The sequence below is a fragment of the Salmo salar genome, chromosome 23, assembly GCF_965601325.2.
Source record: "Salmo salar chromosome 23, fSalSal1, whole genome shotgun sequence".
Taxonomy (NCBI): domain Eukaryota; kingdom Metazoa; phylum Chordata; class Actinopteri; order Salmoniformes; family Salmonidae; genus Salmo; species Salmo salar.
This window is the reverse complement of record NC_138313.1, coordinates 3534905-3560194: the sequence shown is the minus strand read 5'-3', so window position 1 is coordinate 3560194 and position 25290 is coordinate 3534905. Positions and strand designations below refer to the sequence as shown.

Sequence of the window (25290 nt, the reverse complement as noted above, 5' to 3'; positions counted from 1 at the left end):
AGCAAGATTCTAAATGATGTTTTAATCAAACATTGTATCTGTTTGGGCTTCTTGCGGTTAATTTGCTGTCTACAAATTATTTGTAATTATTTTCCGGCCCCCCCGACCATCCGCTCAAGAAAAGATCGGCCTGTGGCTGAAATCTAGTTGATGATCTCTACTCTAACCCTTCCCCATGTGTTGTTTCTACTAGGAACTGAATGAGAACCAGTCGACCCCTAAGAGGGAGAAGCAAGGGTGGCTGGTGTCAGCCTTTAACTTTAACCACAAATGTTTAATCACAGTGCAGCTGGCTCATCTGCTCTTTGTCTTCACTAATGATGCAAGTGTGTGTTCGGTCTGTTCCCCTAGCCTATTCATTGATGGGCCCTGCTTTACTGAAGTTGATTTACTGCAAGACATTGCGAGATACAGCTTTTGATTGCCGATAGATAGGCCTAGTGCACGGTTCTGACTCCGTCTGTCTGGTGGCCGACCTGCCTATACTGTGCCCCTCTCCCTCCATTCCTTGCTAGCTTGCTATAGAAAATGCAGGCAGCTTGAGATAATTTGATTGACAGTTCTGATCGCCAAGTGATGGATGTTAGTTCCACTTCAAAAGCGTCATTCCATTACAGACAAGTAAAATACCTGTTCAGTGGCACCTCGAAACGATCTCCAGAGAAGGTTTTATGTCTGCATTTTAAAAAGCCTTAGACAAACAAACGTGCAATAGCCGTGGCGCTTTCAAGGGTATATGACTGCGGTACATGTAACTTAATTGCCCGGCCCTAGTGTTCATACATGCGTATTAGGACCATTACTCTGCATTGTGAATTGACGTGGAATTTTGAGCCATTTGTCACGTCCCTACCGTTTTAACCCTTCCCCCTGTGTTGTAATGAGTCGATGGTGTCATCCTCTAACCCTTCCCCCTGTGTTTCTACTAGGAACTGAATGAGAACCAGTCGACCCCAAAGCGGGAGAAGCAGGAATGGCTGGTGCGTCAGAAGGAGTGTCTGCAGCAGCTGCAGGCAGAGGAAGAGGCGGGGCTGCTGAGGAGACAGAGGCAGTACTACGAGCTGCAGTGTCGCCAGTACAAGAGGAAGATGCTGCTGGCCCGACACAACCTGGAACAAGACCTGCTCCGAGAGGTATAGCAGGCCTATTGTAGTACCTATAGTATAGGTATATTACTGGGGGAGATTGACCTGCTCAGAGGTCTCGTCCACCAGCCGGCTCTCTCTCTCTCTGTCAAACCATCTGGTTTCACAGCGCCTCAGAACTGAACTTAAATCAAGTTGAAGGGAAGCTTATGGCAGGAGCGTCGAACAGCCACCGGTTTTAATTGGCAGATCTCTGTCCATCACCATATAGCATATCCCTTTAGAATCTCCCCCCAACATTATCAACTTCAAGCAGAAATTATTTAAACATAGTGAGTTTGGGAAAATCTGTAAGTTTGCATCTTAAATGTTTTTTTTACATAAACTTTATATGCCTCAAATCAGAATCAATTGGGCTTCCCAAAACTAATATTGCTAATGTTATAAAACATTTATTTTGATAGTCAATTGAAAAATGACAATTCTAATTCAACTGTTGCCTCGATTTAGAGCCACACGTCATAGTCGTGTGATTCGCTCAGAATTTGAATTGATTAGCATTAGGTTTGGGCGTTATCCATATTTTCATATTGTCATTCCATCCATCTCTCATCCCAGGATTTACGGTATTACCGCCTTAGTACACAAGGGGGTGCCAAGAAACACACAGTCCATTGGGTGTCTATTACTATGCTAACAACATTTGTACAAGTAATAGCACATTTCCAAAGAGGCTGCTTGCTAAATATGCTAACGAGTGCAAACAAAAATAAATGAATTGCAAAGACAGGAAATCCAGGTCATAAAGTTATACATGAATAGGTATGAGCTACCGAATGCCATTTTTGGTGAGGTTGGACATTTACAGGTGAATATAAAGGATAAACATTAGAAATAGGATGGCCATGCATCATTTTTGCAAAAAATACCTTTTTCATTGTAAGCTCATTTACTTCTATGGCTACCACTGATGACAATTAAGCTATTTTCTGCTGAATGTGTTGCACTAATGTATTTTCTGTAAAGGAAAACTATAGTTGAATTTGAGACATCTGTGGCGTTGTGTGACAACTGCACATTTTAGTGGCCTTTTATTGTCCCCAGCACAAGGTGCACTTGTGTAATGATCACTGTTTAATCAGCTTCTTGATATGCCACACCTGTCAGGTGGATAGATTATCTTGGCAAAGGAGTAACGCTCACTAACAGGGATGTAAACAACTTTGTGCACAAAATTGTAGAGAAATAAGCGTTTTGTGCGTATGGAAAAGATCTGTGATCTTTTATTTAATCTCATGAAACATGGGACCAACACTTTACATGTTGCGTTCATATTTTTGTTCAGTGTAGCTACAAATATAAAAATGTATTGAAATAGTTCAGTTTTGACAGCCACGGGATGGTTTTTCCAATACTCTCATCAAATACCCCGATATACGGTATACCACCCAAGCCTAATTACCATGTCAGTCAGTAAATCCACACCCCCTGAATTCCAAACAGTCCCACACTGTTACCAGGCTTTATGCGCCAGAAATTTGAGCCTGGGGATGAGGTTAAGCCTCGCCCAATCCACCCCTACACCTTACGCCCGAGACACTTATGTTCTATTTCCTTTTTATATATGTGTGTGCGCATACATGCATACATACGTCCGTCCATCCATCCATCCTTTGGAAAGTATTCAGACCCCTTGACTTTTTCCACATTTTGTTAGGTTACAGCCTTATTTAAAAATGTATTCAATTGTTTGTTTTTCTCAATCTACACACAATACCCCATAATGACAAAGCAAAAACAGTTTTTTAGATTTGTTTGCTAAAAACTGAAATATCATATTTACATAATTATTCAGATCCTTTACTCAGTACTTTGTTGAAGAACCATTGGCAGCAATTACAGCCTTGAGTCTTCTTGGGTATGACACTACAAGCTTGGCACACCTGTATTTGGGGAGTTTCTCCCATTTATCCTTTGCAGATCCCCTCGGGCTCAGTCAGGTTGTATGGGGAGAGTCGCGACACAGCTATTTTCAGGTCTCTCCAAAGATGTTCAATCGGGCTCTGGCTGGGCCTCTCAAGGACATTGAGACTTGTCCCGAAGCCACTCCTGCATTGTTTTGGCTGTGTGCTTAGGGTTGTTGTCCTGTTAGAAGGTGAACCTTCGCACCAGGCTGAGGTCCTGAGCACTCTGGAGCAGGTTTTCATCAAGGATCTCTCTGTACTTTGCTTTGTTCATCTTTGCCTCAATCCTGACTCGTCTCCTAGTCCCTGCCGCTGAAAACCAACCCCACAGCATGATGTTGCCACCACCATGCTTCACTGTAGGGATGGTGCCAGGTTTCCTCCAGACATGACACTTGGCATTCATTCCAAAGAGTTCAATCTTGGTTTCATCAGACCAGAGAATCTTGTTTCTCGTGGTCTGAGAGTCTTTAGGTGCCTTTTGGCAAACTCTAAGCGGGCTGTCATGTGCGTTTTTATTGAGGAGTGGTTTCCGTCTGGGCACTCTACCATAAATGCCTGATTGGTGGAGTGCTGCAGAGATGGTTGTCCTTCTGGAAGGTTCTCCCATCTCCACAGGGGAACACTAGGGCTCTTCCATTTTAAGAAAGATGGAGGCCGCTGTGTTTTGGGGGACTTTCAATGCTGCAGAAATGTTTTGGTATACTTCCTCAGATCTGTGCCTCGACACAATCCTGTCTCGGAGCTCTACGGACAATTCCTTTGAATATACCTTTACCAACACCTCTCTGTATTTTGATATTTTGTGGATGGGGCCTCTCCAGTGGCACAGCAGTCTGTAACCTTCTAAATGCGTTGCTACAGATACCCGTGCCGGCCGCCACCGGGAAACCCATGCGACGGCTTTTGGTTTTAATTTAGAATTCTCCAATCCTCTATACAGTTGAAGTCGAAGTTTACATATACTTATGTTGGAGTCATTAAAACTCGTTTTTTCAACCACTCCACAAATTTCTTGTTAACAAACTATAGTTTTGGCAAGTCGATTAGGTCATCTACTTTGTGCATGACACAAGTAATTTTTCCAACAATTGTTTACAGACAGTCAATTATAAGTGAAATTATCACAATTCCAGTGGGTCAGAAGTTTAAATACATTAAGTTGACTGTGCCTTTTAAACATCTTGGAAAATTCCAGAAAATGATGTCATGGCTTTAGAAGATTCTGAGATTTGAGTCAATTGGAGATGTACCTGTGGATGTATTTCAAGGCCCACCTTCAAACTCAGTGCCTCTTTGCTTGACATCATGGGAAAATCAAAAGAAAATCAGCCAAGGCAATTTCCAAACGCCTGAAGGTATCACGTTCATCTGTATAAACAATAGTACGTAAAAATAAACACCATGGGACCACGCAGCCGTCATACCGCTCAGGAAGGAGACGGGTTCTGTCTTCTAGAGATGAATGTACTTTGGTGCGAAAAGTGCAAATCAATCCCAGTAAAACAGCAAAGGACCTTGTGAAGATGTTGGAGGAAACGGGTACAAAAGTATCTAAACAAGTCGTATATCAACGTAACCTGAAAGGTTGCTCAACAAGGAAGAAGCCACTGCTCCAAAACCGCCATAAAAAGCCAGACTATGGTTAGGAACTGCACATGGGGACAAAGATTGTACTTTTTGTAGAAATTTCCTCTGGTCTGATGAAACAAAAATAGAACTGTTTGGCCATAATGACCATCGTTATGTTTGGAGGAAAAAGGGTGAGGCTTGCAAGCCGAAGAAAACCTTCCCAACCGTGAAGCACAGGGGTGGTAGCAACATGTTGTGGGGGTGCTTTGCTGCAGGAGGGACTGGTGCACTTCACAAAATAAATGGTATCATGAGGAAGGAAAATTATGTGGCTATATTGAAGCAACATCTCAAGACATCAGTCAGGAAGTTAAAGCTTGGTCGCAAATGGGTCTTCCAAATGGACAATGACCCCAAGCATACTTCCAAATTTATGCAAAATGGCTTAAGGACAACAAAGTCAAGGTATTGGAGTGGCCATCACAAAGCCCTGACCTCAATCCTATAGAAAATTTGTGGGCAGAACTGAAAAAGCATGTGCGCGCAAGGAGGCCTACAAACCTGACTCAGTTACACCAGCTTTGTCAGGAGGAATGGGCCAAAATTCACCCAACTTATTGTGGGAGGCTTGCGGACGGCTACTCTCAACATTTGACCCAAGTTAAAAGCAATGCTTCCAAATACTAATTGAGTGTGTAAACTTCTGACCCACTAGGAATGTGATGGAAGAAATAAAAGCTGAAATAAATCATTCTCTCTACTATTATTCTGACATTTCACATTCTTAAAATTAAGTGGTGATCCTAACTGACCTAAAACAGGGAATACTTAGTTGGATTAAATGTCAGGAATTGTGAAAAACTTAGATTTTAAAGGTGTATGTGAACTTCTGACTTCAACTGTATGTAACTTTTGGCAGAGTCAGGTCATATTTTTCGATATACTGTAGGCCTACCGAAGGCGACATGAGTCTCAGTAGTGTTGAGTATTGTACTGTTAAGACAGGTGAAGGTCTTATTTATTTAAAGAGCATATTGAAGTTAGAAGAAATAGTATTTGAAGCAAAAACCTACAACTATTTGTTTTGCACTGCTCTAAGACAAACAAGGGGACTGGTCTTGATAAATCAATGAGATTTTTATTTTCACTGTATCTCTGTTTGGGTATTGGTTAGACTTGAATTAATAAATATGGGTGCAGAAATGTTATGCACTTTATTTAACTAGGCAAGTCAGTTAAGAACACATTCTTATTTACAAGCCTACTCCTTCCTCCCCGTAGGGGAATTGAACCCCGGTCTCCCACGTGCCTGCACGACACAGGGATTCTTTAGCTAAATAGCCAGGTACTGTAGCCTACTCCGACCGTCACATTGTACAGCGCCATATTTTCCGTTCCATCCTAACGTAACCCAGAGGGTTTTTCTTGAAATGGAAACATCATAATATTAATCAAATGAATTAAGCAAAATGTATTAAAATCAGTCCCATATACTATGTTCTTACAAAAACATTTTAAATTGTCTTGTACAGCCATTATTGAAGACTATAAAATCAATGAAATGTATTTAAAAAGCCCTTCTTAAATCAGCTGATGTCACAAATTGCTGTACAGAAACCCAGCCTAAAACCCCAAACAGCAAGCAATGCAGGTGTAGAAGGACGGTGGCTAGGAAAAATTCGCTAGAAAGGCCAGAACCTAGGAAGAAACCTAGAGAGGAACCAGGCTATGGAGGGGTGGCCAGTCCTCTTCTGGCTGTGCCGGGTGGAGATTATAACACAACATGGCCAAGATGTTCAAATGTTCATAGATGACCAGCAGGGTCAAGTAATAATAATCCCAGTAGTTGTAGAGGGTGCAACAGGTCAGCACCTCAGGAGTAAATGTCAGTTGGCTTTTCATACCCGATCATTCAGAGTATCTCTACCGCTCCTGCTGTCTCCAGAGAGTTGAAAACAGCAGGTCTGGGACAGGTAGCACGTCCGGTGAACAGGTCAGGGTACCATAGCCGCAGGCAGAACAGTTGAAACTGTAGCAGCAGCACGACCAGTTGGACTGGGGACAGCAAGGAGTCATCAGGCCAGGTAGTCCTGAGGCATGGTCCTAGGGCTCAGATCCTCCGAGAGTAAGAGAGCGAGAATTAAAGATGCCCTCTGGTGGTAAAACTAGCACTAATTGTACCAGTTGCCATAGAATTCTGCGCCACCACGCAAGCTGTGCTGCAGTACGCTGCAACTTTTAAAGGATGAACCACTGTTTACAATCCATGTCTCAACTGTCTCACGGCAATTGTCTAAATACGTATGTATGTGCATACGTACATGCGTACATGCACACACACACACACTACCTTTCAAAGGTTTGGGGTCACTTGGAAATGTCCTTGTTTTTGAAAGAAAGCCAAAAAAATGGTCCATTTTTTAAATAACATCAAATTGATCAGAAATACAGTGTAGACATTGTTAATATTGTAAATGACTGACTATTGTAGCTGGAAACAGCCGATTAAAAAAAACAAAATAAAAATTATTTTTAATGGATTATCTACATAGGCATACAGAGGCCCATTATCAGCAACCATCACTCCTGTGTTCCAATGGCACGTTGTTAGCTAATCCAAGTTTATTATTTTAAAAGGCTAGTTGATCATTAGAAAACCCTTTGCAATTAAAAAACAGTTTTTCTGATTAAAGAAGCAATTAAAATGTCCCACTTTAGACTAGTTGAGTGACTGGATTTTTCAGCTTTCGTGGGTTCGATCACAGGCTCAAAATGGCCAGAAACAAATAACTTTTGAAACTCGTCAGTCTATTCTTGTTCTGAGAAATGAAGACTATTCCATGCGAGAAATTTACAAGAAACTGAAGATCTCGTACAACACTGTGTACAACTCCTTTCACAGAACTACGCAAACGGTCTCTAACCTGAATAGAAAGAGGAGTGGGAGGCCCCGGTGCACAATCAAGTGTCTAGTTTGAGAAACCGATGCCTCACAAGTCCTCAACTGGCAGCTTAATTAAATAGTACCCGCAGAAGACCAGTCTCAACGTCAACCATGAAGAGGCGACTTCGGGATGTTGGTCTTCTAGGCAGTTGCAAAGAAAAAGCCATATCTCAGACTGGCCAATAAAAGATTAAGATGGGCAAAAGAACAGACACTGGACAGAGGAACTCTGCCTAGAAGGCCAGCATCCCGGAGGCGCCTCTTCACTGTTGCTGTCGAGACTAGTGTCATTGGAACACAGGAGTGATGGTTGCTGATAATGGGCCTCTGTAGATATTCCATTCAAAATCAGCCGTTTCCAGCTACAATAAGTCATTTACAGCATTAACAATGCCTACACTGTATTTCTGATCAATTTGATGTTATTTTAATGGACAAAAAAATTGAAATGTCCTTGTTTTTGAAAGAAAAGCTAAGTGCCCCCAAACTTTTGAACGGTAGTATGCATGCACGCATGCATGCATGCTTGCTTGCTTGCTTGCTTAAACAAACAAAAAAAACGAAACGTCCTCTCACTGTCAACTGCGGTTTTTTTTCATCAAACTTAACATGTAAATATTTGTATGAACATAAGATTCAACAACTGAGACAAACTGAACAAGTTCCATAGACATGTGACTAACAGAAATGGAATAATGTGTCCCTGAGCAAAGGGGGGATCAAATTCAAAAGTAAGTCAGTATCTGGTGTGGCCAGCTGCATTAACTACTGCAGTGCATATCCTCCTCATGGACTGCACCGGATTTGCCAGTTCTTGCTGTGAGATGTTACCCCACTCTTCCACCAAGCCACCTGCAAGTTCCCGGACATTTCTGGGGGAATGTCCCTAGCCCTCACCCTCCGATTCAACAGGTCCCAGACGTGCTCAATGGGGTTGAGATCTGGGCTCTTTGCTGGCCATGGCAGAACACTGACATTCCTGTCTTGCAGGAAATCACACACAGAACGAGTAGTATGGCTGGTGGCATTGCCTGCAATGACAACAAGCTCAGTCCGATGATGCTGTGACACACCGCCCCAGACCATGACGGACCCTCCACCTCCAAATCGATCCCGCTCCAGAGTACAGTCCTCGGTTTAACGCTCATTCCTTCGACGATAAACACAAATCCGACAATCACCCCTGGTGAGACAAAACCGCGACTCGTCAGTGAAGAGCATTTTTTGCCAGTCCTGTCTGTTCCAGCGACGGTGGGTTTGTGCCCATAGGCGACGTTGTTGCCGGTGAGTACCTGCCTTACAACAGGCTTCCAAGCCCTCAGTCCAGCCTCTCTCAGCCTATTGCGGACAGTCTGAGCACTGATGGGGTGATTGTGCGTTCCTGGAGTAACTCGGGCAGTTGTTGCTGCCATCCTGTACGTGTCCCGCAGATCTGATATTCGGATGTACCGATCCTGTGCAGGTGTTGTTACACGTGGTCTGGCACTGTGAGGAAGATCAGCTGCCCGTCCTGTCTCCCTGTAGCGCTGTCTTAGGTGTCTCGCAATATGGACATTGCAATTTGGCCACATCTGCAGTCCTCATGCCTCCTTGCAGCATGCCTAAGGCACGTTCATGCAGATGAGCAGGGACCCTGGGCATCTTTCTTTCTGTGTTTTTCAGAGTTAGTAGAAAGGCCTTTAGCGTCCTAAGTTTTCATAACTGTGACCTTACTTGCCTACCGTCTGTAAGCTGTTAGTGTCTTAACGACCGTTCCACAGGTGCATGTAAATTAATTGTTTATGGTGTATTGAACAAGCATGGGAAACAGTGTTTAAACCCTTTACAATGAAGATCTGATCTATTTGGATTTTTACGAATTATCTTTGAAAGACAGGGTCCTGAAAAGGGGACTTTTCTTTTTTGCTGAGTGTGATGTATGTATGTGTGTGTGTGTGTGTGTATGTATATATATGTATGTATATATATGTATGTATGTGTGTATATATATATATGTATATGTGTGTATGTATGTGTGTGTGTGTGTGTGTGTGTGTGTGTGTGTGTGTGTATATATGTGTGTGTGTATGTATATATACTGCTCAAAAAAATAAAGGGAACACTTAACCACCCTAGTCAACAGCCAGTGGAATCGTGTCGCGCAAAATACAAATACCTCATAAATGCTATAACTTAAATTTCTCAAACATATGACTATTTTACACCATTTTATAGATACACCTCTCCTGAATCGAACCACGTTGTCCGATTTCAAAAAGGCTTTACAGCAAAAGCTAAATATTAGATTGTTAGGAGAGTACCCAGCCAAAAATAATCACACTGCCATTTTCAAAGCAACTAGCATGCATCACAAATACCCAAAACACAGCTAAATGCAGCACTAACCTTTGACAATCTTCATCAGATGACACTACTAGGACATCATGTTACACAATACATGCATTTTTTTGTTCGATAAAGTTCATATTTATATATAAAAACAGCATTTTACATCGGCGCGTGACGTTCAGAAAATATTTTCCCTCAAATGCTTCCGGTGAATCAGTGCTACAATTTACAAAATTACTATTCGAAAACATTGTTAAAATGTAATATTGTCATTCAAAGAATTATAGATTAACATCTCGTGAATGCAACCGCATTGCCAGATTTAAAAATAACTTTACTGGGAAATCACACTTTGCAATAAACAAGGTGCTATGCTCAGAAAAATAGGCTAGGCGATACAGGTTAGCGCCATCTTGGAACCATCTAAAATCAAATATACTATTGTAAATATTCCCTTACCTTTGATTATCTTCATTAGAAGGCACTTCCAGGAATCCCAGGTCCACAACAAATGTAGTTTTGTTAGAAAAAGTTAATAATTTATGTCCCAATAGCTCCTTCTTGTTAGCGCGTTCCGAAGGCTACTCATAATGTACGGGACTTGTCGTCACGAATGTGCAAAAAAATATATATTTACGTTCGTTCAAACATGTCAAACGTTGTATAACATAAATCTTTAGGGCCTTTTTCAATCAGAGCTTCAATAATATTCCAGGCGGACGATTGCATTGTCTTACTAAACATTTCGGAACGAAAGGGTACCAACATGATCAGTTCACCAAACAATTGTCTTGAGAGACAATGATACATCAAAATGGTTTAGGGATTGAGGACTGCATTGAGCTTACATTTTGTTATGATTTGCACTTGTAGGCACAACTGGCAGCAAATGGACAATGTGTACCCGCGTCATAGTAGTAATGGCCTTTCTATGACCAACTTTCCAGACCTCTTGTTAGGTCAGTTTTTACCGGAGTAGACTCAAACCACTTTGTAAAGACTGTTGACATCTAGTGGAAGCCTTAGGAAGTGCTAAATGAATCCTAACTCACGGTGTGTTTCATAGGCAAAGTGTTGAAGGTGATTCCACAAATCAGATTTCCACTTCCTGCATGGAATCTTCTCAGGTTTTTGCCTGCCATATGACTTCTGTTATACTCACAGACACCATTCAAACAGTTTTAGAAACTTCAGAGTGTTTTCTGTCCAAATCTACTAATTATATGCATATTCTAGTTAGTGGGCAGGAGTAGTAACCAGATTAAATCGGGTACGTTTTTTTATCCGGCCGTGCAAATACTGCCCCCTATCCCCAACAGGTTAAACAACACAATGTAACTCCAAGTCAATCACACTTCTGTGAAATCAAACTGTCCACTTAGGAAGCAACACTGATTGACAATAAATTTCACATGCTGTTGTGCAAATGGAATAGACAACAGGTGGAAATTATAGGCAATAAGCAAGACACCCCCAATAAAGGAGTGGTTCTGCAGGTGGAGACCACAGACCTCAGTTCCTATGCTTCCTGGCTGATGTTTTGGTCACTTTTGAATGCTGGCGGTGCTTTCACTCTAGTGGTAGCATGAGACGGAGTCTACAACCCACACAAGTGGCTCAGGTAGTGCAGCTCATCCAGGATGGCACATCAATGCGAGCTGTGGCAAGAAGGTTTGCTGTGTCTGTCAGCGTAGTGTCCAGAGCATGGAGGCGCTACCAGGAGACAGGCCAGTACATCAGGAGACGTGGAGGAGGCCGTAGGAGGGCAACAACCCAGCAGCAGGACCGCTACCTCCGCCTTTGTGCAAGGAAGAGAACTGCCAGAGCCCTGCAAAATGACCTCCAGCAGGCCACAAATGTGCATGTGTCTGCTCAAACGGTCAGAAACAGACTCCACGAGGGTGGTATGAGGGCCCGACGTCCACAGGTGGGGGTTGTGCTTACAGCCCAACACCGTGCAGGGCGTTTGGCATTTGCCAGAGAACACCAAGATTGGCAAATTCGCCACTGGCGCCCTGTGCTCTTCACAGATGAAAGCAGGTTCACACTGAGCACATGTGACAGACGTGACAGAGTCTGGAGACGCCGTGCAGAACGTTCTGCTGCCTGCAACATCCTCCAGCATGACCGGTTTGGCGGTGGGTCAGTCATGGTGTGGGGTGGCATTTCTTTGGGGGGCCGCACAGCCCTCCATGTGCTCGCCAAAGGTAGCCTGACTGCCATTAGGTACCGAGATGAGATCCTCAGACCCATTGTGAGACCATATGCTGGTGCGGTTGGCCCTGGGTTCCTCCTAATGCAAGACAATGCTAGACCTCATGTGGCTGGAGTGTGTCAGCAGTTCCTGCAAGAGGAAGGCATTGATGCTATGGACTGGCCTGCCCGTTCCCCAGAGCTGAATCCAATTGAGCACATCTGGGACATCATGTCTCGCTCCATCCACCAACGCCACGTTGCACCACAGACTGTCCAGGAGTTGGCGGATGCTTTCGTCCAGGTCTGGGAGGAGATCCCTCAGGAGACCATCCGCCACCTCATCAGGAGCATGCCCGGGCGTTGTAGGGAGGTCATACAGGCACGTGGAGCCTCATTTTGACTTGTTTTAAGGACATTACATCAAAGTTGGATCAGCCTGTAGTGTGGTTTTCCACTTTAATTTTGAGTGTGATTCCAAATCCAGACCTCCATGGGTTGATAAATAGGATTTCCACTGATTATTTTTGTGTGATTTTGTTGTCAGCACATTCAACTATGTAAAGAAAAAGTATTTAATAAGATTATTTCTTTCATTCAGATCTAGGATGTGTTGTTTAAGTGTTCCCTTTATTTTTTTGAGCAGTATGTATACATACATACATACATACATACATACATACATACATACATACATACATACATACATACATACATACATACATACATACATACATACATACATACATACATACATAACCAGTCAAGTTTGGACACCTACTCATTCCAGGATTTGTCTTTATTTTACTATTTTCTACATTGTATAATAATAGTGAAGACATCAACCTATGAAATAACACATGGAATTATGTAGTAACCAAAAAAGTATAAATATATTTGAGATTCTTCAATGTAGCCACCCTTTGGTTTGATGACAGCTTTGCACACTGTTGGCATTCTCTCAACCAGCTTCATGAGGTGGTCAACTAAAATGCATTTCAATTAACAGGTGTGCCTTGTTAAAAGTTAATTTGTGGAAATCCTTTCCTTAATGCTTTTGAGCCAATCCCTATTTGGTAAAATACCAAGTCCATTTTATGCAAGAACAGCTCAAATAAGCAAACTACAGTCCATCATTACTTTAAGACATGAAGGTCAATCAATCCGGAAAATGTCAACAACTTTGAAAGTTCATTCAAGTGCAGTCGCAAAAAACATCAAGCGCTATGATGAAACCAGCTCTCATTAGGGCCGCCACAGGAAAGGAAGACCCAGAGTTACCTCTGCTGCAGAGGATAAGTAAATTAGTGTTACCAGCATCAGAAATTGCAGCCCAAATAAATGCTTCAGAGTTCAAGTAGCAGATACATCTCAACATCAACTGTTCAGAGGAGACTGCGTGAATCAGGCCTTCGTGGTCGAATTGCTGCAAAGAAACCACTACAAGGACACAATAAGAAAAAGAGGCTTGCTTTTGCCAAGAAACACAAGCAATGGACATTAGACCGGTGGAAATCTGTCCTTTGGTCTGATGAGTCCAAATGTCAGATTTTTGGTTCCAAACGCCGTGTCTTTGTGAGACTCAAAGTAGGTGAACAGATCTCCGCAATTGTGGTTCCCACCGTGAAGCATGGATAAGGAGGTTATGGTGTGGGTGGGCTTTGCTGGTGACAGTCAGTGATTTATTTTGAATTCAAGGCGCACTTAACCAGCATGGCTACCACAGTATTCTGCAGCAATTCGCCGTCCCATCTGGTTTTGGCTTAGTCCCACTATCATTTGTTTCTCAAGAGGACAATGAACCAACACACCTCCAGGCTGTGTAAGTCCCATCTGAACAAGGAGAGTGATGGAGTGCTGCTTCAGATGACCTGGCCTCCACAATCACCCAACCTCACCCCAATTGAGATGGTTTGGGATGAGTTGGACCGCAGAGTGAAGGAAAAGCAGCCAACAAGTGCTCAACTTATGTGGGAACTCCTTCAAGATTGTTGGGAAAGCATTCCAGGTGAAGCTGGTTGAGAGAATGCCAAGTGTGCAAAAACACTTTTTGGTCACTACATGATTCCATGTGTTCATAATTTGGATGTCTTCACTATTATTCTACAATGTAGAAAATAGTAAAAATGAAGAAAATACCTTGAATGAGTAGGTGTCAACTTTTTTGATGTGTGTGTTACACAGGCAAGCTACTTAATTGTGTTGTGAACACTTATTTGACACGTTTCCTACCTTCTCTCCATCTTTCTTCCTATACCTGTTTTGTTTTTTTCTTCTCTCCCCCCTCCAGGACCTGAACAAGAAGCAGACCCAGAGGGACCTGGAGTGTGCCATGCTGCTGAGGCACCACGAGTCCACCCAGGAGCTGGAGTTTCGTCAGCTGGGAGCGGTGCAGCGTACGCGGGCCGACTTGATCCGCACGCAGCACCAGACGGAGCTCACCAACCAGATGGAGTACAACAAGAGGAGGGAGCAGGAGCTCCGGCAGAAACACACCGTGGAGGTCCGCCAGCAGCCCAAGAGCCTCAAGGTAAGGCTCTCCCTCCCTCACTCCCCCCTCTCCATCCTTCCCCCCTCTCCATCCTTCCCCCCTCTCCTTTCTTCCCTCTCTCCCCCCCTCTCCTTTCTTACATTTACGTCATTTAGCAGACGCTCTTATCCAGAGCGACTTACAAATTGGTGCAATCACCTTATGATCCCCCTCTCCTTTCTTCCCTCTCTCCCCCTCTCCTTTCTTCCCTCTCTCTCCCCCCTCTCCTTTCTTCCCTCTCTCTCCCCCCTCTCCTTTCTTCCCTCTCTCTCCCCCCCTCTCCTTTCTTCCCTCTCCCCCCCCTCTCCTTTCTTCCCTCTCTCCCCCCTCTCCTTTCTTCCCTCTCTCCCCCCCTCTCCTTTCTTCCCTCTCTCCCCCCCTCTCCTTTCTTCCCTCTCTCCCCCCCTCTCCTTTCTTCCCTCTCTCCCCCCCTCTCCTTTCTTCCCTCTCTCCCCCCCTCTCCTTTCTTCCCTCTCTCCCCCCCTCTCCTTTCTTCCCGCTCTCCCCCCCTCTCCTTTCTTCCCGCTCTCCCCCCCTCTCCTTTCTTCCCTCACTCCTCTCACTTCTTCCCAGTCCAAGGAGCTCCAGATCAAGCGTCAGTTCCAGGACACTTGTAAGATCCAGACGCGTCAGTACAAGGCCCTGAGGAACCACCTGCTGGAGAGCACTCCCAAGGCCGACCACAAGGCGGTGCTCAAGAGGCTGAAGGAGGAGCAGACCAGGAAACTGGCCATCCTGGCCGAGCAGTACGACCACTCCATCAACGACATGCTGTCCACACAGGCTGTGAGTAAGGCAAGGACCCTACCGTGCACCTCTCCTACACCTGACAACTACGAAGACGTTATACTACAGAACAACTACACACACACACACTAACACACGCAGAGAGACAACCCACACAAAGACATGCACACACTGCAGATCACACCCACTACACATCAACTGCACACCTACATATTAAACGAGCTACACCAAATATGTATACCAACAAATTTCAGTTCAACAAACACCTACTACGTCCATGCTAAGCTCTAGAACTACTAAAATTACAAATTACGACTACAAATACCACATTTTGAGTGGTAGACTTCCCAAAACTGTCCATTTAGACCAGGGTGTGCTCTACTGACGTCCAGCCCTCCCCCTCTTCCTCCTCTAGTTGCGATTGGACGAGACCCAGGAAGCAGAGTACCAGGTGCTGCGGATGCAGCTGCAGCAGGAGTTGGAGCTGCTGAACGCTTACCAGAGCAAGATCAAGATCCACACAGACTCCCAGCACGAGAGAGAGGCCAATGACCTGGAGCAAAGGGTGTCCATCCGCAGGGCCCTGCTGGAACAGAGGGTGAGAGCGAGACGGAGAGATGGGTGGAGGGGTGTCTGAAGGGATTGTGTGTGTGTGGGGGGGTTGTGTGTGCGCAAGAGAATATGTACAATATACATGACACCAAAAAGGATAGGCCACTTAAAAAATGATTGGGACCCCACAAGTTTGTAGTCTTATTGCATCCCCCCCCTCTCTTAGATTGAGGAAGAGATGCTGTCTCTGCAGAACGAGCGTTCAGAGCGTATCCGTACTCTACTGGAGCGCCAGGCCCGAGAGATCGAGGCTTTTGACTCGGAGAGCATGCGTCTTGGCTTCAGCAACATGGCGCTGACGGGCATCCCCGCCGAGGCCTTCAACCAGGGCTACCCCAACCCCAGCCCCTCCTCTGGCCCCGGGGGCTGGCCCTCCCGCCCTGTCCCTCGCTCCGGGAGTCACTGGAGCCACGGTGTGCAGAACTCTGTGGCTCCCCCTTCATGGCGTAGCCAGAACAGCTGCAGTGGTGGAGGGTTCAGCCGTGCCGAGTCGATCACTTCGTCTCACGGCCTGGGGAGGGATAGTGAGATGAACATGAGTGGTAGAGGCCACTCCTCCAACTCCTCATCTTCCTCCTCGTCCTCCCACCACCATCATCATCACCATCACCAGCAGCCACAACAACACTACCTCCCCCAGCACCACCACCAGAGCACGCCACACCTGTACCGAGAGAGCCGCGAGCGCGAGGACCGTGAGAGGGACAGGGAGAGAGAGTGGGGAGGTGGTGGGGGGGGGGGAGGACACCACCACCACGGAGGAGGAGTTCACCACCACCTCTCCCAACACGCCTCAGCCCAGTCCCTGGCTCTCCTGCCACCTCCGCCTCCCCCACCCCCCATCTCCCTCTACTCTTCCTCCCCGCCCTCCTCCTCCTCCTCCTCGTCTTCCCAGGGAGGGGGATACGGGGGTCTGGTGGCCAGGGGCCCCAGCCTGATGGCCCTGAGGAACAGCCCCCAGCCCCTGAGGAGGACGGCCTCAGGGGGGCCTGGCGGGGCAGGGGGGGGCGAGGGGGGTCTGAGCCGGAGCACCTCGGTCACCTCACACATCTCCAACGGCTCCCACCTCTCCTACTCTTAAAGGGGAAGGGCAACGATAGGCTCCACCCCTCAGTCTTAAAGGGGCGCGGTAAGAGAACAAACCAAGCCTGCCCCTTCTCTGAGGCTGCGTCTGAAACGACACCCTAACCCTCGTATGGGGAATAGGGTGTAGTTTGAGATATGCCGTGTAGTGTGTGTGTGTGTGTGTGTGGGGGGGGTTGAATGTCCCCGCTCTCTATTCTGCAAGAATGTTTGTTCATGGAGGGGGTGGTGCTAACAGGTTTACCACCACAAAGGGTGGAGCCAAAGCAAGTCCACCGTTCCTATTGTTCAAGGGGATTATTTTTATTGGAAGAGGTCATCTCTCACAAATTCAGGGGAGGGGTTTAGATGAGGGAGGGGGTGGGGCTATTAACAATAAGGTCAGACTGGCCTGGCCACTAGTTGGGGTCAGTTGAGCAGACTAGCTGCTTAGAGTAGACAGACACCATAGAGTATTATGTCTGCACAGACAGACGGAAGGGATACAAGTGGGAGGAAAGGGGAGTTTTAACAGCAATAGGTTTCTCTGCTGACATCAAACTGAGAGAAATGAATGGATGTGGCGATACTGCTCTATTTGAACGAGGGTGCTTTAAAATACAATGTAAACTATGTAAATAACGCAGAAACTAACACGTGAAGCATACTAGTTAATGATGGTTCGTATACTGTCCATTTGTGGTGAAGCAAGGAGCTGAACCTCCAGAGGCAACTACAGAAACAGTTGGGTTTTTTTGGTAATAGGATTTTCAAATTGATGACAAATGTAACACTGCCATCCGGTGGCTCGGCTGACCCAAGACAACTCTGCCACTGCCGAGCAATAATTTCCCTGTGAACATTCTGAAAGTGGGGGTGTGTACAGCGCTGAATGCTCGCTTAGTTTTTTCACGCTTGACCCATTCCTGGACACACAGCCTGGTAGGTGTGTGTAATGTACATGTGCATAAAGCAGTTATTACAGTTCAATGCATGAAAGTGATGTACAGAAAGCATTTGTATTCATACATGTTTATAGAAATGCATATAAGTATATAATACCTGTCAGAAGTTTGACAGTAAAATTGAAGATTGTTCACTGTTCAACATCTTTGTCCTACATTGTACTTAGTGTACATAAAAGCACTAACTCTGAAACGCTGGTAGAGTAATAATATTGATAATTTTGCCATGTGAATAGAAATTGGAAAATAGTTTTGAGGGAAAATAGATATGTTTGCTATTATTGTTATTATTATTACTACTAGAGCAGTTGTAATGTTTGTTCACACAAAGTTTTGTTTAAAGAACATTTTTTTTAAATGTTTTAATTGCCAATTTTGACCACTAGGTGGGGAGTAAGAGCAATGTTACTGTTATGGAGCGCTATGGAGGGTGAAAAAATTCATTGTTTTTATTATTTTTTTAAAGAGAAGAAAAAACACTACCTTTCCCCAAGCATTCCCTCTGGTCTCAGGGTCGGAGTCTACTGGGCAGTGCATTACCACAAAAGGTTGTAGTGTTATAGAACCAGTATTAAATGTGGACGGGCCGTTCATGTTTTTAGCTGTATGTGTCAATATATTGAATTCTAGATCTACCATACAGTGTCTCCTAAAGTCAGCCTCTGTAATCCAGCACGTTTTGTGCCATATTGTACCTCTCTTGTTGTGGTTAATGTTGATACGGACCAGCCAAACTTGTTGATTGTACACTACATTACTTATCCTATACACTACTACACCCCACCAAAAATACTCTGAATTTGTTGGTTTAATTTATTTGGTCTTTAAGAATATATAAACAGCCTAAAACAAGGAAGTGCATACATTATAAATAACTTGGAATATGAATATTACGTTGTCGTTTCTTAACTCCCGCCTTCCTTTCTGGAAGTTATTTCTGGATAGAATTGGATTGAAGCGAAGTGTCGCCACTGTTATACTTTCACCTTCCCACTCATCAGTAGTCAAGTAAAAGAAAGAAATTAGCCATTTTAAAGTATTCTAACCGAGCCCAGAATCTCTTGTGTAGAGAATCATCTACCACTGGCTCCTAAACTCACACTGCCAACTCTGAACAGCACCAACATTACAACAACATGGTGGGGTGGGAAACATTGGTTCTCCAGTGGTGCATTTCTAACCTCTAAGTTACCTCGACACGTCTGGGGTCGTTTACTTCAGTTTACACGTTGTTCACGACGGAACATGCTGGATTCGTTTTCAGAGGCTGTGATTTTTAGACTAGGGCATGGAGACAGAGCTGATGGGACAGAGAATGTGTGATGTCGCTGTCCATATGTAGTGCTGATGTACGCTTAGGGGTGGGTCTCAATAGTCAAAAGTAGTTCATTTTCCTTGTTTCATCCCCTTTACCGGCATATAGAAAACACAGCACAGGTGAAAGGACTTTGATGGAAATTCACTTTAACCTGTCCTTTCACATCATTGCAAACGGAGAAATGTGGGGGGGGACTCGTAAGACTATTGAGATACAACTCAGTTGGTGGGGCAGGGATGAGCGAGAATCTGATAGAAAGAGGAGTGGATGTGTGTGGTGGGATATAGAACTGTTGTACAGAGAGGCCAAGTTACGTTCAGGTTCAATGCAAAGTGGAGCGGAGGTCTGCTACAGAATTTGTTGTACAGAAACACAAGTCATTTTGAAAAATAAAAAAAAGGAAAAGTGGCTTATTGATGCTGTCTTCATTTGTACCTACTTGGTTGGATTGTGTGTCAGTTCAAAGGAATGCCCACAAACTACATTAGTTGGTGTAACTAACCATGAAAGATGTAAGGTAAAGATTACATTTTGTGCATCCTTTTAAAAGGAAATTCACTTGGGGAAAACCACTCCAGGGCCCTTAGGGGTGCTGATCTAGAATCAAGTCCTCCCTGTCCATGTAATCTTATTTGTTATGATCTTTGAGGTGTAACTGATCCTAGATCAGCACTCCTATAAGATATTTGAGAGTTGATAGTGGAGTTTGTTTGCTGGGATTGACGTTTGTACTCATTTGTGTGCCTTTGCATGCTAGGCTAATTACACTAAACAAAAATACAAACACAACATGTAAAGTGTTGGTTTCATGAGCTGAAATAAAAAACATCCCAGAAATGTTCCAGACGCCCAAAAAGCTTATTTCTCTCATTTTATGCACAAATTTGTTTACACCCCTATTAGTGAGCATTTCTCCTTTGCCAAGATAATCCAGCCACCTGACAGGTGTGACATGTCAAGAAGCTGATTAAACATTGATCACTACACAGGTGCACCTTGTGCTGTGGACAATAAAAGGCCACTTTAAAATGTGCAGTTTTGCCACAACACAATGCCACAGATGTCTCAAGTTGAGGGAGCGTGCAATTGGCATGCTGACTGCAGGAATGTCCACCAGAGCTGTTGCCAAAGAATTGAATGTTAATTTCTCTACCATAAACTGCCTCCAACGTCGTTTTACGGAATTTGGAAGTACGTCCAACCGGCCTCAACCATGCCAGCCCAGGACCTCCACATCCGGCTTGTTCACCTGTGGGATCATCTGAGGGTGAGCGCTGAGGAATATTTGTGTCTATAATAAAGCACTTTTATGGGGAAAAACTCATTCTGATTGGCTGGGCCTGAGTCCCCAGTGATGGACCTGGCTGCCAAGTGGGTGGGATTATGCCCATCCATGGCTGCACCCCTTCCCCACTTGTGAAATCCATAGATTCGGGCCTAATAAATGTATTTAAATTGACTGATTTCCTTATATGAACTGTAACTCAGTAAAATCTTTGAAATTGATGCATTTATAATTTTGTTCAGTATATTTGTTAGCATGGCCTGCTAAATGTTTGTAGCCCACCGCTAATGATAATGCTATGGCTACACATGGGCTGTTAAGTCTGATGCCATTGTCTCACATTAGTCCTTATTGTGCAGATAGTTCATATTTTACTGGTATAATTGTATGCAACGGTGACAGTGCCTTTCCCACATGGTAGTCATATCCAGACCCAGTGCTTTATCCTGACCTTCTAGCATACCCGACATGGCTAACGCTAGCTTCAGGTTCTACCTGGGCCTGCTTACTATTCAGCCATCCATGTGTATTGATATGTGATTCAGGCACTGCAATATTATCCATGTTTAGCTTTATGGCATGTTTATCTTCATAGTGTGCAATTGAGAACATTTTTACTGTATTTAGCTTAACTTATGACGCAGTAGTGTGCAATTATGTATTGGCTTAATTTCCTTGTAAGCCTTCTGTGTATAACTTTGCATGGTTAATTCTACTTCCATTTCTCTTACCTCCTAGAAACCGCACACCCTGTTTTAAAGTAACCAAAGTGAACCGGAGTGTTTAGTGGTGCCTGGAGACATTTTTTTACCAGGAAAAAAATTATAATAATAAAAATAAAAACTATTCTACAGTGCATTCGGAAAGTATTTAGACCTCTTGACTTTTTCCACATTTTGTTATGTCACTGTCACATCCTTATTCTAAAATGGATTAAATAAAAATGTCCCTCATCAATCTACCCACAATACCCAGTAGCGACCCGTCATTCAGGGCAGGTGGGGCATGGGGTGTGTTTTGAACCCCACATTTTTAGTAAAAAATTATGCAGTACCAGGTAAAAGTAGTAGTAACCAAAAAAGTGTTAAACAAATCGAAATATATTTTATATTTATGCTGCCTTGATGACAGCTTTGCACACTTGGCATTCTCTCAACCAGCTTCACCTGGAATGCCTTTCCAACAGTCTTGAAGGAGTTCCCACATGTGCTGGGCACTCGTTGGCTGCTTTTCCTTCACTCTGCGATCCAACTCATCCCAGAGCATCTCAATTCAGTTGAAGTTGGGTGATTGTGGAAGCCAGGTCATCTGATGCAGCACTCTCCTCCTTGGTCAAATAGCCCTTACATAGCCTGGAGGTGTGTTGGGTCATTGTCCTGTTGAAAAACAAATGAGTCCCACTAAGCGCAAACCAGATGGGATGGTGTACGCTGAAGAATGCTGTGGTAGCCATGCAGGTTAAGTGTGCCTTGAATTCTAAATAAATAATTGACAGTGTCACCAGCAAAGCACCATCACACCTCATCCATGCTTCATGGTGGGAACTACATATGCGGAGATAATCCGTTTACCTACTCTGCGTCTCACAAAGATACAGCGGTTGGAAGCAAAAATCTCAAATTTGGACTCATCAGACTAAAGGGCAGATTTCCACTGGTCTAATGTCCATTGCTCATGTTTCTTGGCCCAAGAAAGTCTCCTTCTTATTGGTGTCCTTTAGTAGTTGTTTCTTTGCAGCAATTTGACCATGAAGGCCTGATTCACGCAGTCTCCTCTGAACAGTTGATGTTGAGATGTGTGAACTTATCCTCTGCAGCAGAGGCAACTCTGGATCTTTCAATCCTGTGGCTGTCCTCATGAGAGCCAGATTCATAATAGCACTTGATGGTTTTTGCGACTGCACTTGAAGAAACATTCAAAGTTCTTGAAATGTTCTGGATTGACTGACCATGTCTTAAAGTAATGGACTGTCATTTCTTTTTGCTTATTTGAGCTGTTCTTGCCATAATATGGACTTAGCCCTATTTGGTAAAATACCATCTCTGTACACCCCTCTACCTTGTCACAACACAACTGATTGTCTCAAACGCATTAAGAAGGAAAGAAATTTCACATTAACTTTTAACAAGGCACACCTGTTAATTGAAATGCATTCCAGGTGACTACCTCATGAAGCTGGTTGAGAGAATGCCAACAGTGTGCAGCGCTGTCAAGGCAAAGGGTGGCTACTTTGAAGAATCTCAAATATAAAATGGATTTTAACACAATTTTGGTTAATAAATGTTTGCACATTTATAAAGAAACAAAAACAGAAATACCTTATTCATACTCTTTGCTATGAGACTGAAACTGAGCTCAGGTGCATCCTGTTTCCATTGATCGTCCTTGAGATGTTTCTACAAATTGATTGGAGTCCACCTGTGGTCAATTGATTGGACATGATTTGGAAAGGCACAAATATGTAAGGTCCCACAATTGACAGTGCATGTCAGAGCAAAAAATCAAGCCATGAGGTTGAAGGAATTGTCCGTAGAGCTTCAAGACAGGATTGTGTCGAGGCACAGATCTGGGGAAGGGTTCCAAAACATTTCTGCAGCATTGAAGGTCCCCAAGAACACACTGGCCTCCATCATTCTTAAATGGAGAAATCAATGGAGAAGGCCCTTGGTCAGGGAGTTGACCAAGAACCCGATGGTCATTCTGACAGAGCTCCAGATTTCCTCTGTGGAGATGGAAGAACCTTCCAGAAGGACAACCATCTCTGTAGCACTCCACCAATCAGGCCTTTATGGTAGATTGACCAGACGGAAGCCACTCCTCAGTAAAAGGCACATGACAGCCTTCTTGGAGTTTGCCAAAAGGCACCAAAAAGACTGACCATAACAAACAAGATTGAACTATTTGGCCTGAATGCCAAGTGTCACATCTGGAGGAAACCTGGCACCATCCCTACTGAAGAATGTTGGTGGCAGCATCATGCTGTGGAGACAGGGACTGGGAGACTAGTCAGGATCTAGGGAAAAATGAATGTAGCAAAGTACAGAGAGGTACGTGATGAAAACCTGCTCCAGAGTGCTCAGGACCTCAGACTGGGGGCGAAGGTTCACCTTCCAACAGGACAACGACCCTAAGCACACAGCCAAGACAACACATGGGTGGCTTCGGGACAAGTCTCTGAATGTCCTTGAGTGGCCCAGCCAGAGCCCAGACTTGAACCCAATTGAACATCTCTGGAGATACCTGAAAATAGCTGTGCAGCGACGCTCCCCATCCAACCTGACAGAGCTTGAGAGGATCTGCAGAGAAGAATGGGTGAAACTCCCCTAATACAGCTTATAGTGTCATGCCCAACAAGACTCGAGGCTGTAATCTCTGCCAAAGGTGCTAAAACAAAGTGCTGAGTAAAGGGTCTGAATACTTATGTAAATGTGAGATTTCAATTTCTTTTACATTATTTTGTGAAAAAACAAAAAAACGAAACCTGTTTTTGCTTTGTCTGTATGGGGTATTTTGTGTAAATTAATAGTGGGGGGAAAACAATTTAATCCATTTTAGAATAAAGCTGTAATGTAACAAATTGTGGAAAAAGTCGAGTGGGCTGAATACTTTCCCAATACACCGTTTTTTTCCAAGATGGCGTAGCAGTCGGACGTGTGTTTTGTCTTGTCCCGTGTAAATATTGTTTCTTTGTATATGTGTGTGTATATGTATGTATGTGTGTGTGTGTGTGTGTGGGGGGGATATATATATATATCACTTTCAATCTACAGACTGAATATACTCTCCTGCAACCCGCCTCACCCAATGTGGTACGGATCTGCTATTTTTATACTTTAGAACCGGAACCCCCATCAGAAGCCAGCCGGCTAACTAGCTACGAGCTAGTAGTCAGTTAGCCACTGCTAGTGGTCTTCACCGTTAACTCAGACACCAGCAAGCCTCAGCTCAGTCAATACCTGCCAGTCTGCACAGCGTGATATCAACCCAGAACATATCGGACTGCTTTTTCTCTTCCACATCTCCGGATTCCTACCGCAAGCTCTAAACCTTTACACAGGATCATCGCAGCTAGCTAGCTAGCTGCAATCCGAGTGGCTACTCCTGGCTAATGTCTCCCGAAGCGAGCACCAGTTAGCCTTGAGCTAGCCTCGAGCTAGGCCCATCTCCCGGCTAGCCGAAGAGGTCCACCAGCCAATTATTCGGCTACAATACCTCTTTTGCCAATTGGCCTGGACCCTTTACTGCCGACACGGAGACCCACCGATCCATCACGACTGGTCTGCCGACGTAATCGTCCGAGGTGGTTTCAACAGGCTCTTCCGATGTGACGTCGCCGGAGGCCCATCTGCTAGCCCCGGCCCGCTAGCTGTTTGAATCGCCTTGTCTCCAGCTCGCCTAGCGTAGTAGCGACTACTGAATCGGCTCCCTGTCTCATCTATTGCTCCTCATTGGACCCTATGATCACTCAGCTACACATGCCTCTCCCTAATGTCAATATGCCTTGTCTATTGCTGTTTTGGTTAGTGATTGTCTTATTTCACTGTAGAGCCCCCAGCCCTGCCCAATATGCCTTAGATAGCCATTTTGTTCCACCTGGCTTAAATGGTCCCTCTAGAGACACAACCTCGCTCATCGTCACTCAATGCCTAGGCTTACCTCCACTGTACTCACATCCTACCATACCC

General features: G+C 44.4%; 1 protein-coding gene across 3 annotated transcripts in view; it reads left to right on the top strand.

The window, feature by feature from the left end:
• LOC106583946 (serine/threonine-protein kinase TAO2) overlaps positions 1-19728 on the top strand; it is a 45390-nt gene extending 25662 nt beyond the window's left edge. For 2 of the 3 annotated variants that reach the window (XM_014168648.3, XM_014168649.3), the window contains exons 16-20: positions 930-1133; positions 14377-14616; positions 15190-15411; positions 15779-15961; positions 16142-19728. In XM_014168648.3, coding sequence (XP_014024123.1) covers positions 930-1133; positions 14377-14616; positions 15190-15411; positions 15779-15961; positions 16142-17056 — 1764 coding nt within the window. In that variant the 3' untranslated portion in view covers positions 17057-19728. The remainder of the gene's footprint in view (positions 1-929; positions 1134-14376; positions 14617-15189; positions 15412-15778; positions 15962-16141) is intronic. The other variant, XM_014168650.3, reaches the window with a different exon arrangement.
• The last annotated feature ends 5562 nt before the right edge of the window (positions 19729-25290 follow it).